Source organism: Malaclemys terrapin, chromosome 1 (genome assembly GCF_027887155.1).
Source record: "Malaclemys terrapin pileata isolate rMalTer1 chromosome 1, rMalTer1.hap1, whole genome shotgun sequence".
Classification (NCBI taxonomy): Eukaryota; Metazoa; Chordata; order Testudines; family Emydidae; genus Malaclemys; species Malaclemys terrapin.
Window position 1 is genome coordinate 167,180,063 of NC_071505.1, and position 16,812 is coordinate 167,196,874.

A 16,812-nucleotide genomic window follows, 5' to 3' on the forward strand; every position below is an offset into this window, starting at 1 on the left:
GGACATGACTAATGTAAACCCTAAGAAGTTTTATGCATTTTAAAGGACTATATGTAGGGTCATACCAAATTCACGACCATGAAAAATGCGTCACGGATGATGAAATCTGGTCCCCCCTGTGAAATCTGGTCTTTTGTGCGCTTTTACCCTACATTATACAAATTTCAAGGAGGACACCAGTGTTTCTCAAACTGGGAGTCATGACCCAAAAGGGGGTGCAAGTTTGTTTTTTGGGGGGGGAAGAGGGTTGTCACGGTATTGCCACCCTTACTACCCACCCTTACTTCTGCACTGCCTTCAGAGCTCGGCGGCCAGAGAGTAGTTGCTGTTGGCCAGGCGTCCAGCTCTGAAGGCAGCACCCCACCAGCAGCAACACAGAAGTAAGCTTAACAATACTGTAACCCCTCTACAATAACCTTGAGGTCCCCCCTTCCCCCAACTCCTTTTTGGGTCAGGACCCCTACAGTTAAAAATATAGTGAAACAATAGATTTAAATATCTGAAATCATGACATTTATGATTTTTAAAATCCTGTGACCGTGAAATTGACCAAAATGGACCGTGAATTTGGTAGGGCGCTAATATATGAAACAATGTGCCAGACAAGAATGAACTTTTAAAGTTCACTGCATTTCTAGGGGGAGGTATATGTAAATATACCCCTTCCAGTTATGCAAGAACTCAGCTTTTTGAAACTTCACCTTGAGGAGGGGACCTTAGCCTGCTCAATACCTGTTACATGAAGACAGGCTGAGAGGCCTAACCTGTATAAAGGAGAGACTCAGGTTCACGTGTGTGGTAGTTCTGAGCTAAGTTATAAACTTAACCATAAAAACCCGTTGATGGGGTTTGAAAAACTGACTCCTACAGAGCCCTTGTCTGCATTGGGGTGATTTCTGGTAAGCTTGTAACGTTTTCACCTTATGAATAAATGAGCTTGCTTACCAAAAGGTGTGTCACAGCTTATAACTGTGGACACTTAAGCTGTTTACACTCTTTGAAGAGAAAAGCAAAGCAGGCCTGCTGAGGCAGTCTGACTTGCTGGGGAATTCACAGTGTAGGCAGGGAACTGTGAACCACAGAAATACCCCAGTCAGCAAGAAGTGAGATGCCTGTCTCCACTCAAGAGAGGTGACAGCTAGGGAGCCAGAAAACCTGAGAGTGGATGTTCTTGGTGGACCATATGGGGGAAATACAGGTGTAGTTGCCTTGAACTATGACAAAACGCTTTGTATTACAAATTATTCTGAATCCCTGAAGTAGTGATGAGCTTTTGGAAAACAAACACCCATCCTAGAGTGATGAGGACATGGACATAGAATTCTCTCAAACCGTGGGCCCCGGCGCATTGGAGATCATGGTGTTAATGGGGCAGGTTCTAGCCATGGAATGCTGATTCTGGGGCCGGGAAACAAGCCCAGACTGGTGGGACCGCATAGTGTTGCGGGTCTGGGACGATTCACAGTGGCTGCATAACTTTCGCATGCATAAGGGCACTTTCATGGAACTTTGTGACTTGCTTTCCCCTGCCCTGAAGCACCAGAATACCAAGATGAGAGCAGCCCTCACAGTTGAGAAGCGAGTGGGGATAGCCCTGTGGAAGCTTGCAACGCCAGACAGCTACCAGTCAGTTAGGAATCAATTTGGAGTGGCCAAATCTACTGTGGAGGCTGCTGTGATGCAAGTAGCAAAAGCAATCACTGAGCTGCTGCTACCAAAGACAGTGACTTTGGGAAATGTGCAGGTCATAGTAGATGGCTTTGCTGCAGTGGGATTTCCTAACTGTGGTGGGGCAATAGCTGGAACCCATATCCCTATCTTGGCACCATGGCAGCCAGGTCATAAACCTCAAGGGGTACTTTTCAATGGTGCTGCAAGCACTGGTGGATCACAAGGGACGTTTCACCACCATCAACGTGCGATGGCCAGGAAGGGTTCATGACGCTCGCATCTTCAGGAACAATAATCTGTTTAAACGGCTGCAGCAAGGGATTTACTTCCCAGACCAGAAAATGACTGTTGGGGATGTTGACATGCCTATAGTTATCCTTGGGGACCCAGCCTACCCCTTAATGCCATGGCTCATGAAGCCATATACAGGCATCCTGGACAGTAGTCAGGAGCTGCTCAACTACAGGCTGAGCAAGTGCAGAATGGTGGTAGAATGTGCATTTGGACGTTTAAAGGGTCGCTGGCGCACTTTACTGACTCGCTCAGACCTCAGCCAAACCAATATGCCAATTGTTATTGCTGCTTGCTGTGTGCTCCACAATCTCTGAGAGAGTAAGGGGGAGACTCATAGACTCATAGACATTAAGGTCAGAAGGGACCATTATGATCATCTGGTCTGACCCCCTGCATGCTGCAGGCCGCAAGACCCTTCCCTGGGCTCTACCGTTGAAGTCCCCAATCCTGTGTTTTAGTGACTTCAATCGGCTGAGACCCTCCTGCTAGTGATCCCTGCCCCATGCTGCGGAGGAAGGCGAAAAACCTCCAGAGGCTCAGCCAATCTACCCTGGAGGAAAATTCCTTCCCGACCCCAAATATGGCGATCAGTAATAGAGACCTTTATGGTGGGGTGGGAGGTTGAGGCAAATCACCTGGCCGCTGATTACGCGCAGCCAGACACCAGGGCGATTAGAAGAGCACACCAGGAAGCGCTGTGCATCAGAGAAGCTCTGAAAACCAGTTTCATGACTGGCCAGGCTATGGTGTGAAAGTTCTGTTTGTTTCTCCTTGATGAAAACCCGCCCCCTTGATTGACTCATTCCCTGTAAGCAACCCACCCTCCCCCCTTCAATCACAGCTTGCTTTCAAAGGAAATAAAGTCACTATCATTTAAAAATCATGTATTCTTTATTAATTGATTGTAAACATAGGGAGAGAACTGACAAGGTAGCCCGGGTGGGGTTTGGGAGGAGGGAAGGAAAAAGCCACTTCAAAAGTTCAAAATAATGACAGTCTTTTGCTTGGGCTGTCCACTGGGGTGGAGTGGCAGGGTGCATGGAGCCTCCCCGCCCCCCCCCCCCCCCACACACACACACACACGTTCTTGGGCATCTGGGTGAGGAGGCTATGGAACTTGGGGAAGGCAGTTATACAGGGGCTGCAGCGGCACTCTGTGACCCTGCTGCAGTTCCTGAAGCTCCACCAGACGCCGGAGTATATCCATTTGATCACGCAGCAGCCCCAGCGTTGCATCCTGCCTCCTCTGATCTTCCTGCCGCCACCTCTCATCTCAAGCGTCCCTCCTCTCTTCATGTTCATTGGCAGCTTTCTGTACTTTGATACCGTGTCCTTCCACTCATTCAGATGAGCTCTTTCATCGCGGGTCAACTGCATGATCTCTGAGAACATTTAGTCTCGCATGCGTTTTTTTCGCTGCCTTATCTGAGATAGCCTTCGGGATGGAGGAGGGAGGCTTGAAAAATTTGCAGTTGCAGGAGGGAAAAAAGGGAGAGAAGTATTTAAAAAGATACATTTTAAATAAGAATGCTTATACTATTTCACGGTGAACAACACTATTCACATTACATAGCACATGTGATTTCGGTACAAGGTTGCATTTTGCATCTTAATATTGAGTGCCTGCGGCTTTGGTGTTAGAGATCACAGACACAGGGCCGCGCAACAGAATTCGGCTTGCATGCGGCCATGGTAAGCCATTGTCTTTTGGCTTCTGCAACCTTCATAAAAGCAGCGTCCTCCTTTCCCATACCAAGCAAAGCCCATTGAGTGCTGCGGTTTTCGTGTTAACGTGCAGCAGCAGAAACCAAACTAACCCCTCTCCCCCATCCAATTCTCTGGGATGATTGCTTTACCCCTCCCACATCGCGTGGCTGGTATCAGGGAAGATCCCTGCTAGCCAAACGCAAAAACCTCAGCGCCAATGCTCCCCCCCGCCCGCCGCTTGGCTAACTGCAGGGAAGGATTTCTTTTCAGCCACAGGCAAACAGCCCAGTAGGAACGGCCACCTCTGTCACCTTAATTCAATTCCTGTATTTCAACCAGGTTACCATGAACGATATCACTCTCCTAAAGATAATACAGCGAGATAAATAACGGATGTTGCTTGAATGCCAGCAAACACCGGGACCATACGCTGCCAGGCTTTGTCATGCAATGTACCAGATTACTTGCTACTAGCATGGCGTGGTAAAGTGTCCTACCATGGAGGACGGAATAAGGCTGCACTGCCCAGAAACCTTCTGCAAAGGCTTTTGGAGTACCTCCAGGAGAGCTTCATGGAGATATCCCTGGAGGATTTCCGCTCCATCCCCAGACATGTTAACAGACTTTTCCAGTAGCTGTACTGGCCGAGAATGCATCCCAAGTCCTCAGGGCAAATTAATCATTAAAAAACGCTTGCTTTTAAACCATGTTTTATATTTACAAAGGTACACTCACCAGAAGTCCCTTCCACGGCTTCATTGTCTGGGATACCGCCTTGGGAGGGTACTTACGTCAGGCTGAGAAAAAGATCCTGGCTGTTGGGGAGAACAGAGTGCTGTGTGCTCTCCACAAGCTTGTCCTCCTCCTGCTCCTCATCTTTCTCGTCCGTAAAATCCTCAGGCATTGCTGAGAGTACCCCCTCCTCGGAATCCACGATCAGGGCTGGAGTAATGGTGGCGGCCCCCCCCTACCGTAGAATTGCATGCAACTCAGCGTAGAAGCGGCATGTCTGTAGAAGCGGCATGTAGAAGCGGCTCTGCCCCAGACCTTCCGTTTGCTTCTTTGGTTTTCTGGTACACTTGTCTGAGCTCCTTAACTTTCACGCGGCACTGATACGAGTCCCTATTATGGCCTCTCTCCATCATGCCCTTGGAGATTTTTTCAAATGTTTTGGCATTTCGTCTTTTGGAACGTAGTTCTGCTAGCACGGAATCCTATCCCCATACAGAGATCAGATCCAGTACCTCCCTTACGGTCCATGCTGGTGCTCTTTTTCGATTCTCAGACTGCATGGTTACCTGTGCTAATGAGCTCTGTGTGGTCACCCTTGCTCTCCACGCTGGGTAAACAGGAAATGAAATTCAAAAGTTCGCGGGGATTTTCCTGTCTACCTGGCCAGTGTATCCGAGTTCAGATTGCTGTCCAGAGCGGTCACAATGGTGCACTGTGGGATAGCTCCCAGAGGCCAATACAGTCGAATTGCGTCCACACTAACCCTAATACGAACCGGCAATGTCTATTTCGGCGCTACTCCACTCGTTGGGGAGGAGTACAGAAATCAATTTTAAGAGCCCTCTATGTTGAAGTAAATGGCTTCGTTGTGTGGACGGGGGCAGGGTTAATTTGATTTAACGCTGCTAAATTCGACCTAAACTCGTAGCGTAGACCAGGCCTTAGAGTAGCTCAGAGAGTTACATAAAACCCCTTTTTGTCACTTGTAATATAACACCCTGCTAAATTGAGAGATTTCATTATATTACTTCATAATGTTTCTCTAAACAGAGATTAGCTCAGTTTAGAATGATTAGTGTTTCATTTTGGATGAAAATGATTAGTAAACCTGTTAAATTCTTGACACAGTTTCTTCTAATAACTATTTAGGAAGTTTTAACAGTTGGAAAGTTCTACTTTCCTGTGCTCTCAGAGCGGTAATAGCTTTAACATACAGACAATCCACAAGTCTTCACTAGACCCCTTCAAAATCCATGCATGTTTAGTTCCTGTTAGAAGAGGAGTGACTTCCATCATCTGAAATTTAAACGGCATGGAACCAAGCATCTATTTCACCAACACGAAGACAGACAAAATGTTAGCTTCCCTGCATGATGTCACCCAGCCCACATCCCAACTCATCCCTTCAGCAGCCTGTTGACTATGACGGTCATGCAAGAGAGATGGGATTTGTTTGCAGACTTTAGGGCATGCGAAAAATTAGGATTTGGGAATACTGTGTGTGATGGGTTGGATCATAGAAACCCCCTTGAGGACTGCTACCTCATCTATTGAGACTACCTCTGAGCCCGCTTTCCCTGTCAGTTTGGGACTTCAGTGCCCTGCCTGGTTTGAGCCAGACATGCTAGCCTGCTGCAAACCCAGACCAAGGTCTGATCCACAGCCCCTAAACACTGCAGGCTTAACTGAAAACAGCTTCGGAAGTGTTCCTGTCTCCAACACTCGGATGCCTAACTCCCAATGGGGTCCAAACCCCAAATAAATCCGTTTTACCCTGTATAAAGCTTATACAGGGTAAATTCATAAATTGTTTGCCCTCTATAACACAGAGAGAGATATGCACAGCTAGGGTTACCATCTTTTAGTTTTTAAAAAGGAGGACACTCAATGGGGACCCGGCCCCGCCCCAACTCTGCCCGCTCCCCTGAACGCTTCACCCCCTGTTCCTCCCCCTCCCCTGCTTCCCGCGAATCAAATGTTCGCGGGAAGCCTGAAACAGGGAGGCAGCAGGTAGGCTGGGGCGGGGTGTGGTGCAGCGCGGCCTAATCCAGCCCCCCTGGCTGAGCGGCTCCCTCTGGCGGCCGGCCGGCCTAGGCCAAGAGGCTCTGGCCCCGGCGTCTCCCGCCCGGCTTGGCTCGGGCCCTGGGGCACTGGCTCCCAGCCCAGCACCGTGCCCCCGGCCCCGCGCCCCCGGCTCCTGGCCCGGCCCCGCGACCCCAGCGCCTGGCCCCACGACCCCGGCTCCCAGCCCGGCGATCCCGGCTCCGTGCCCGGCCCCGTGCCTGGCCCGGCCCCACGACCCCGGACCCCGGCCCGGCACCGTGCCTGGCCCGGCACTGCGACCCCGGCTTCTGGCCCGGCCTAGCCCCCGGCCCGGCACCGCGCCCCTGGCTCCCGGCCCGGCACCACGCCGGGCCCACACCCCTGGCTCCTGCCGAGCACCGCCGGCCCCGGCCCAGCGCCGCACCGCCGGCCCCAGCCCCAGAGGCCCCTGCCGAGCACTGCCCAGCCATCCCTCCCTCCCTCCCTATTTTCCCGGACATGTCCGGCTTTTTGGGATTTCCCCCCGGGTGGGGATTAGAGCCCCAAAAAGCCGGACATGTCCGGGAAAATCCGGACGTATGGTAACCCTATGCACAGCTGTTTGCCCGCCACAGGTATTAATACATACTCTGGGTTAATTAATAATTAAAAAGTGATTTTATTAAATATAAAAAGTAGGATTTAAGTGGTTCCAAGTAATAACAGACAGAACAAAGTGAAGTACCAAGCAAAATAAAATAAAACACGCAACTCTATGCCTAATACAGAAAGAAAACTGAATATAGATAAAATCTCACCCCCAGAGATGTTTCAATAAGCTTCTATCACAGACTGCACGCCTTCCTAGTCTGGGCACAATCCTTTCCCCTGGTACAGCCCTTGTTCCAGCTTAGGTGGTAGCTAGGGGATTTTTCATGATTGCAGCCCCCTTTGTTCTGTTCCGCCGCCTTATATAGCTTTGGCACAAGGCGGGAATCTTTTGTCTCTCTGGGTCCCCCTTCTAAATGGAAAAGCACCAGGTTTAAGATGGATTTCAGTACAAGGTGACATGATCACATGTGCTGTGAGACCCCAAGCCTTCATTTCTACCAGTCTGACTCACAGGAAGGCCTGCAAGCAAACAGAGCCATCCACAGTCAGTTGTCCTGGTTGATGGGAGCCATCAAGTTTCCAAACTGCCATTAATGGCCCACACTTTGCATAATTACAATAGGCCCTCAGAGTTATATTTCATATTTCTAGTTTCAGACACGAGTGATACATTTATACAAACAAGATGTCAGTAGATTATAAGCTTTGTGATAATACCTTACAAGAGACCTTTTGTATGAAGCATATTCCAGGTACATTATATTGACACTCATAAGCATATTTTTATAAAATCCTATAGAGTGCAACGTCACAGTGTTGATGGAGTAAGAAAAACTGGTTAAGACTGGTATCTTCAGAGTTTAAAAATTAACTTTGATAACAAATCCTGCGAGTGGCCTTTGGGGCTTTGGAGACTATAGATAAAATCAAGTCTCTACCAGGCCCAGAATGGCATCTAAAAAAAGGAAGAGTTAGTGAGGGGAGGTACCTCTCTGCACGACTCTAAGTCGGATTTCTCCTGGCTTGACAACTATGTCAGGTGGGTTCTTGACATCGCAGAAGTAAGTGCCGTTGTCCCGGAACTGCACGTTTGCTATGCTGACAGATGCATCTTTCTTGTTAAGGTCTCCAGCCCAACTGATTCTGTTCTTAAATGGTGTGTCCTTCCCAGGGTATGCGTTCCCTTGAGAGTAATAGAAGAACTGCAGCCAGGGAGGAGAGCATGTAAGAACATCCACGTCAGAACATTGCAAAGCTTACACCCCTCCTTCACTACGATAGTATCTCCAGATCTGCCGGGCCCTTTCCAATACCACATTAGGAGGTAGGAGTAGGAATTCCTCCAGAGGCCAGCTACTTCTAGCTTTGCAGATTGTAGCAAGCATGCTGTCGCTCCACTAATCACACATTCAAGTAGCCACGCTATGACTTAGCCTTCAAGCCCACCGCAAAGTTTTTTTTTTTTAGGCCAAGGAGTCTCAATCTGGGTGTTGCGATGCTACAGAAGGGTTCATACATAGGTGTCACAGGTCACAACCACTGTGCCCTTCTTGTATTAAAACAAGAGGGGGATTCCACTTCCCAGGTAGTTGGGAAATGACCCTGGGGTTCCTTATCAGAAAAAGTTGTGAACCACTGCCTAAGAAAGTCCTTACCATAATAACGTGTTCATACATCACCTAGCACAGTGAGGCCACAATTCTGATTGAGGCATCTAGATGCTGCTACAATGCAAGATGAGTATTTAATACTTGCATGTTCAGCTATGTAAAGATTAACATTGTCTATGTGATGGAGGAAGAGGAAGGGAGCTAAGCCTGAAATGGTATTGGCTGGTGTGTGGTGGTGAAGGGGTTTCCTTCCCTACATTTTTTAAAGAGTTAATTTAAGATGGCAGGTTTTGTTAATGTAACATGAAATCTGACTATTCATGTATGGAAGACAGATAATTCAGAGATGTTAAATGATATTTTAATATTGCTGTTTGAAGTACAAATATGTGCAAAGTAGCCAACTTAATGATACTAAATGTCTAAAAACTAAGAGTTAAAGTTGGCCATGCATTTCCAGAACCTGGAGATTGATTAAATTCTCCGAAAACCAGGAAATAAGTTAAGTAGCACACTGCGCCTGCAATGCAACCTTAGTTCTGTGCCCTGCAGCTAATAGCCACTAGGAATGGTTCAGTACGGTTGGTGCCATTAGCAGACATGAAGGACTACATAAAGGTGTCATTACTTGTGCTGTACTCAAGATTTGAATCTGCACTTATCTGCCAGCACTCCAGCTGCATTCACTGTGTTAGGTGTAGCCTAGCAGGTGGAAGACATCTATCTTCTGAGATCAGGCATACCTCATTTCAGCATTCAGTTCTGTAGTTTGTGCCAGCAGAGGTGCATGGGGGTCTTACCATGGGGACTGTCAGAACTCTGGAAATATGCATGATTATAGTCCCCAAGGCCTGGTGAGAGGTATGTAAAGGCACCATCTCTGAAAAAATCCTTAGGCCAAAGGGTGGTAGCAAGTCTGCACAAAACATTCTGAACAAATAAATTTGTTAGTCTCTAAGGTGCCACAAGGACTCCTCGTTGTTTTAGCTGATACAGACTAACACGGCGAACACTCTGAAACCTGTCACCATGCAAGTGGGGATTAAGTTGACCTAACTCTGTCACACAGGGAGTGAAATTTTTCACAGCACCAAGTTACGTATCTAGGTCAATCAAGTTTTCAGGTGTAGACCAAGCCTAAGTGTATGTCTACACTGCAGCTGGGAGCAAGCCCTCTAGCCCAGGTAGACACAGACTCTCAGTTCCAGGGCTCAAGCTAGTGTGCTAGAAATAGCTGTGTGGATGTTGCGGCTCACCCACTCAAGCCCATCTGACCGCTTAGGCTTCAGTTCAGGCGGCTCGCCCAAGTCTCTGCCAGAGCCACAACGTTCATAAAGCTACTTTTAGTATGCTAGATCATGCCCCGCTAGCACAAGTCTACCAAGGCTGGGAGGCTCATTCCCAGCTGCAGTATAAACATACCTTAACCCGTCTGCAGAAGATATCACCACCTGGGCCTTTTCCAAACCAAGCTACATGGCGGCAAGAAGATAACCAATGTTAAACACAGGATGGACACTTAGTATAAGCATTTGGTGACATTTCATGCTAAGTTAAAAACAAAAGCTTATGTGAAGGATGGGTGAAGGAGCAGCAACATGGAGTGGGACCTGCCCTACAATCATACCTGAAAAAAACAAAACTTACCACGTGTTCTTCCTTAAACATACCCAAGATTTCCCTCTCCCAGCCCTGCCTCAAACAGCAGGATCAACCCAGACAAAGGGCTCTTACTGGTATTGGGGTCATTGCTCCCTCTGGTTGGAAGCTCCAGGAGACGGACGTTGCGCTGCTGATCACCTCGGAGGATGAAAATGGGCATGGAAGTCTTGCTTCTGTCCCATTCTCCACAAAGAGCTCCTCTGGTGTCTTCACCTCAACTGCTGATACTCTGACTGTTTGGGGGTGGGGAAAAGGAAAAATGGCAGTTTTTGATAAGTTAACCTTGAGAAAGGTTTTGGCCCTGCTGCTAATCAGTTTCCTGCTTGGTTCACATCTCTCTCCTCCCCACCGCACTCTGAATCTCCGCTGAAACTGGAACACCACACCAAATTCAGCTTCACTCATGATGAAGCTGGGAAAAACAAACAAAACAAACAAAAAACCACTAACCTTTTGGCTAAGTGCACCACCTAATTCAGGGGTGGGCAAACTTTCTGGCCTGAGGGCCACATCGGGGTTCCAAAACTGTATGGAGGGCGGGGTAGGGAAGGCTGTGCCTCCCCAAACAGCCTGGCCCCTGCCCCCTATCTGTCCCCTGACTTCCCCTCTCAGAACCCCTGAACGATCCAACCCCCCCTGCTCCTTGTTCCCTGACCTCCCACCCCTAGGATCCCCCACCCCTAATCACCCCCGCAGGACCCTAACCCCTATCAAACATCCCTGCTCCCTGTCCCCTCACCCCTTTCTACACCCTGCCCCCTGACAGGCCCCCCTGGGACTTCCGTGCCTATCCAACCGCCCCTGCTTCCCATCCCCTGATCGCCCCCACCCCTGAACCTCCGCCCCATCCAACCACCCCCTGCGTCTTGTCCCCTAAACTGCCCCCCGGACCCCTGTCCCTTATCCAACCCCGCCACTCCCTTTCCATACTGCTCAGAGCAGCATGTCTGGCAGCCAGACGGAGCCAGCCAGGCAACTGTGATGCCCGGCAGGAGCTCAGAGCCCCACCGCACAGAGAGCTGGCGGCACAGCGAGCTGAGGCTGCAGGGGAGGAGGGCACCAGGGGAGGGGCCGGGGGCTAGCCTCCCCTGCTGGGAGCTCAAGAGCCAGGCAGGATGGTCCCGCGGGCCACAGCTTGCCCACCTCTGACCTAATTCTATAAGGCATAATGTTACCATTCCCTGGTTCACTTCAGCAGGAGTCCTAAATAAATACGTATGAATTGTTTGACTTACAACATTACCAAAGCTTTTAACTCCTACAGCATTTCAGGTGAAGGATCTGTTTAACAAGATTTCTTTTTACTGAGCCAGTGATAGATGTGCACAGCCAGTCATACAGACTGGAATCTTTGTCGCCCCATCCTTCTCCTCACTTCCAAAAGAGTAAGCTTCAGAGTATTTTACAAACGGAGAAGTTGGTAACAGCGACTCTGGTGTGTGTTATTGCCATTAGATCCGAATTTAATCTGAGAGGAAGTTGGATCACCTCACACAGCAGGGTTGGAAAACAGCCTATAAATGTCAGTTCTATTAAAGACAGAATATAATATTTTAAACTGAGGCAGCCTCCAGACACTTAGCTATCATGGCGATGAGTTGTGGTTTAAATACGGATAGTCAAAACAATGTGGGGCGGTAAGTCTGCTGCATGTATTCAGAGTGAAAGCGAGCCCTGAAGACTGCATATGGCTCAGAGTAAGTTCATCTTCTGAAGAAGTCTATAGTCTGCTCTGGAAGTGCTAGTTATTTATTCTCCTACAGAACAACCTTGTTTAAGAGGCCAGGGAAGGCTGGGCATTACTGACTGCCTTGTCATCACAACCCTTGTATCAAACAAACAGAACAGCACAGAAACAGTGCTTTAAGGGAGGTGGATTTTCAACAAGAGGTTATGTCAGAACTTCCCTTCTCCCCTACATATAATCTAACTACAGGCCAAGAAATACTCCTTTCCTTGGGTCCCTGCTACCAAATGTTTATTCTGAACACACAAGAGATCGTCTGGCAATTCAGTGAAGTGAATACATAGCTGCAGTGCTGTATGTAGATTTTTCCACTAATGGAGTGGAGTTTTTTTTTCAGGGGGGACTGGTATTGGGTATTTTGCTTTCCCTTACAGACACTATCACCACCCATGATTAGTGTCACTTCTGCAGTGAAAGAAAGCTAAGCATCAGATAGCTACCTCGTCCTGCACATGAGTCATCTCACAATAAAGAGAAAACTGCTTAACAGAAACTACTGTATTGTAGAATGAGATTTAGTAGCCAGAGGGAATCTTGTTCTCCAGGGATGGTCTAACCTGTTTTGCATAAACTCCATGCCATGCATGAATTCCAGTGTTTCAGCTCCAAACAAAACAGGTAGCAGTTGGCCAATCATACAGGTTTCTTCTTCTGCACTGGCTAATTCATCCACTCACAGGACACATGTCCAATTTGTTCCCTACTTGCAGTTATCAGAAATTTCAGAAAGGTGCTATCTACCACCACACTTAAACACTTCACTTCCCAAAACCCAAACTAAACTTGAGGGTTAACACTGCAATGGAAGTGTTGGCTGAATGCCTCAGGGCAAGGACTCTCAAAGTTTTCCCCATTGTGTGAAGGACATCTCAGAGCAATTGTGTGTATTGTCTCCCCTCCTATTCATGATTTCCTAACATCTGACAGCTACAGCAATTCCTTACATGAAAGTAATATTAGCAGAAAAGTTGTGTATTTTAAGCTGTCAATTTGTTTAGCAGATGGAAAAGAGGAGATCCAGCCCCATGTGACTAGGGGTACGTCCAGACTACCCACCCACCGTATTGGCGGGTAGCGATCGATTTATCGTGGATCGATCTATCGCGTCTCGTTAAGACGCGATAGATCAATCCCCGAACGCACTCCCCATAGACTCCGGAACTCCACTGGAGCGAGCGGTGGTAGCAGAGTCGACGGGGGAGCCGCGGCCATCGATCCCGTGCCGTGAGGACCCAAAGTAAATCGATCTAAGATACTTCGACTTCAGCTACGCTATTCACGTAGCTGAAGTTGCGTATCTTAGATTGATCCCCCCCAGCGTAGACCAGCACTAAGCAGCACTCCCAAGTCCACCAGCAAGTGCTCACTAGACCACCATTTGGGAATCTCTGCCTTTGAGATGGACAGTGCTCTGTGTACAGAGAACAACACTGTCAAGAGTGAGCAGCCAAGCATTTTTCACTATCAAAATAAATTTTCAAGAAAGTTAATCTGTACAGCTTTTGCCCTTCTGGACAGAGTTCACCCAAGACCACATGTGACTTTTCTCTTTGCCATGTAAGACAGAGTTTTGTTTCTTTTCCCCCTATCTGGATAGAACACAGGCTGATAATATCCTGTAAGTATACGCTACTATTAAAGGCCATGTGGATAGAGACTCCTAATTCCACAGATGAACCATCTTTCCACTGTCCAGAGCATTCTTCATCCAGATGCAGCAGAATGACAGAACAAGGTCAGATTATTCAGATAACTTTTTCCTTCCAAACAAAATGAAAATGTGTGGTTTTCCCACTGTAGGACAGCTTTCCTTTTGCAATGACAATTAAAAAGACACTTATAATGTTCATATGATGTGACATGTCATCAAGGTTTTTTAGTCACTCCTGCTGGTTATCCCACTGGGTTATTTTGTTAATCTTTATTGGTCGGCTAAAGTTTGTTTATTACATGAATTTCCACAGAGGTGAAGGCACTGGACTAGGACTCAGAAATCCAGGTTCCGCTTCCAGATTTGCACCTCCTACACCTAAATGTTTCTGTGCCTTCGTTATTCTCCTGCAAAGTAAGCATAAAAGTAGTTCTGTGCCCCACAGGAGTTTTAGGAGACTAAATCTATTAATGATTTGAAGTGCTCAGATATTACAGAGATACACATGCGTCTGACGAAGTGAGTATTCACCCACAAAAGCTCATGCTCCAATACTTCTCTTAGCCTATAAGGTGCCACAGGACTCTTTATCGTTTTAAAACAGCTCCTCCTTGGAGAGCGTTTAAACCTGGGCACTGCAGCCACCCACCCCCCGGCAGCCGGGGGCAAGGGTGGGGCGGGCGGCGGAGCCTGTTTGCCCCATAGCTGCTCTCGCCCAGCCGCACCAGCGCCGCCCCCGAGAGCGGAGCTCTGAGGGGCTTCAGCCTCCAGCCCAGGCGCCGCCCCGCCCAGGGCTCCCCGGTCACCGCGCCCCCTCCAGGGGAGCCCCCCGCCCCTCGCGCCAGGCCGCCCCCGCGGGCCCCTGCACTCACGGAAGCCCAGAGCGGCTGCGGCCGCCGCCAGCATCAGCGCCGGGGCCCGGCCCGGAGCCACCCGCCACCCCGCGCTGCCGCCCGCTGCCATTTTCCTGCTGCCGCCTCCCCGTGCCCCCATTGTCCCGGCCCCGGCGCAGCCCCGCCCCTTAGGGCCGGGCGGTGGGCGGGGAAAGGGGCTCCCCGGCAGCTGATGGGACGGAGGAGCCGTCAATCGCGCACACCTCCCGCGTCCCGCTCTCCGTCCCCGTCTGGTTCCGCCCCGGGTGTCCGGTGTGGCTACGTGATTGGCGAGTTCGTTTGTCAGTCACTACATGAGCGCCCTACCAGAAAGCGTAAGAAAATTGCCTTGGCCCCGCCCCTGCCCGGAACACGTGACACTGAGGGGGGGCGGGGGTCCGAGGGAGGATGCCGGGGATGCTGGGCCCGTTCCTGGCGGGCTGTGGCTTATGTAGCCCGGGCCGGTACCGGTGTGATGGGCTGCACGGCCCCAGTGCCACCTCTGCGCGCCCACCCCTCGGCTTCCCGGACCAAGTCACCAGCGCTGCCCACTCTTAACGGGTTTGGTGCTTAAAGCCCCAATTTCTGGAGTCATGTGATTATATAAGTATCTGAGCTCTTTATTTATTTTTAATGCTTTTAGCCGTCACTGTTGCGGAGAAGAGTTTATGGGCTCAAAACACAGAAGACAAATACCATTCTTCAAATTTATTTTAACAATCTAATTACTTTTTATGTCAGCCTCAGGCTTTTGGGGAATTCAGTCATGGGCTGAGCAATACTGCCCCAGTGCCCACCCACCCCACTATGTACCAGTCTCTGCCATTTCCACGCACCCTGCTGCACTCCAGCCTGCACCACACTGACCACCTGCCTTCAGGTTTTAGTGCTATTCATTATTTAGGTCTTAAAACAGTAACAAATTAGTAGCAGGTTATGAACTGTCAGGATGAAGGAATACTAGCTCTTCATACACATTTGTACTCTCCCTAGCCAATCTGACACTAGGAAACTACAGAGCAGCCATAGTGTTACCTCAGCAACATGGCTTGTTTTCACAGATAGTTGCTCTCTCCAGTGAAGAAGCTGTTATCAGACCATATAGTTTTCCTGAAGACCACACAAATGAGAGTTCTGTTTGGGTTGGGTGAAATCTGGACCTGGTTTAGGTGTAGATTGATAGGATACAGGAGTATAACATCTTGCTCAATTTCATGAGGCAAGAGCCTGACAGGTGTTGAGGAGAGGATAGAATTATGTTTTCAGATGGGATTAGTTTTTGATTATTGGCATCTCTACAGGGCAGAATCAAGGTTATTTGGATGCTTTAACTGTGCATTTCCAAAACTTTGTTTACATTTCTTTTAAGTTTAACCTTAGTTCTAGGATTTATAATGCATATTTTAAGGATAGATATCTTTGTAATGTTTTTCACCCTAAATTACTTAGTATACTCTCAAATTTATCTCAGTGTTAATGTAATTTTTATCTGGGAATACTGTTTAGAAGGAAAGTGTCCCACTGCTGCTCTGTAGTCACAATTCAGTTAGTTTTTATGCTTGCATAATATCTGCTTGCAGAACTGAAGGTGTTTTGTTCCAGCAGGTGTGGCAGCTGGGAAGGTTAGGCCCCAGTCTTCACTCCCATCTAGTAACATGGGTTGGATTATGCTTTCAGATAATACCAGTAGTAGGATTGGTGGATTAGGAAAATAGAAGCTCTCTGAGGCTGAAGGAACAAAATGGACACTGTGTAGAATCAAGCACGTGGGTTTTACTTTGCTTATTATGCTCAGAGACACAGCCAAGCAATTGATTACAATAGATCAGGGGTCATAAGAACGGCCGTACCGGGTCTGACCAAAGGTCCATCTAGCCCATTATCCTGTCTACCAACAGTGGCCAATGCCAAGTGCCCCAGAGGGAGTGGACCAACAGGCAATGATCAAGTGATCTCTCTCCTGCCATCCATCTCCATCCTCTGACAAACAGAAGCTAGGGACAATATTCCTTACCCATCCTGGCTAATAGCCATTAATGGACTTAACCTCCATGAATTTATCCAGTTCTCTTTTAAATGCTGTTATAGTCCTAGCCTTCACAACCTCCTCAGGTAAGGAGTTCCACAAGTTGACTATGTGCTGCGTGAAGAAGAACTTCTTTGTATTTGTTTTAAACCTGATGCCTATTAATTTCATTTGGTGACCCCTAGTTCTTGTATTATGGAAATAAG

The 16,812-nt window shown here is 48.5% G+C and overlaps 1 protein-coding gene across 1 annotated transcript in view; it reads right to left on the bottom strand.

Annotated features, from left to right (window-relative positions):
* MPZL1 (myelin protein zero like 1) overlaps positions 1-14,701 on the bottom strand; it is a 62,818-nt gene extending 48,117 nt beyond the window's left edge. Inside the window, exons 1-3 of the mRNA XM_054046318.1 lie at positions 14,581-14,701; positions 10,383-10,543; positions 8,027-8,240 (exon numbers count right to left, since the gene is read on the bottom strand). Coding sequence (XP_053902293.1) covers positions 8,027-8,240; positions 10,383-10,543; positions 14,581-14,701 — 496 coding nt within the window. The remainder of the gene's footprint in view (positions 1-8,026; positions 8,241-10,382; positions 10,544-14,580) is intronic.
* Between the last annotated feature and the right edge of the window lie 2,111 nt (positions 14,702-16,812).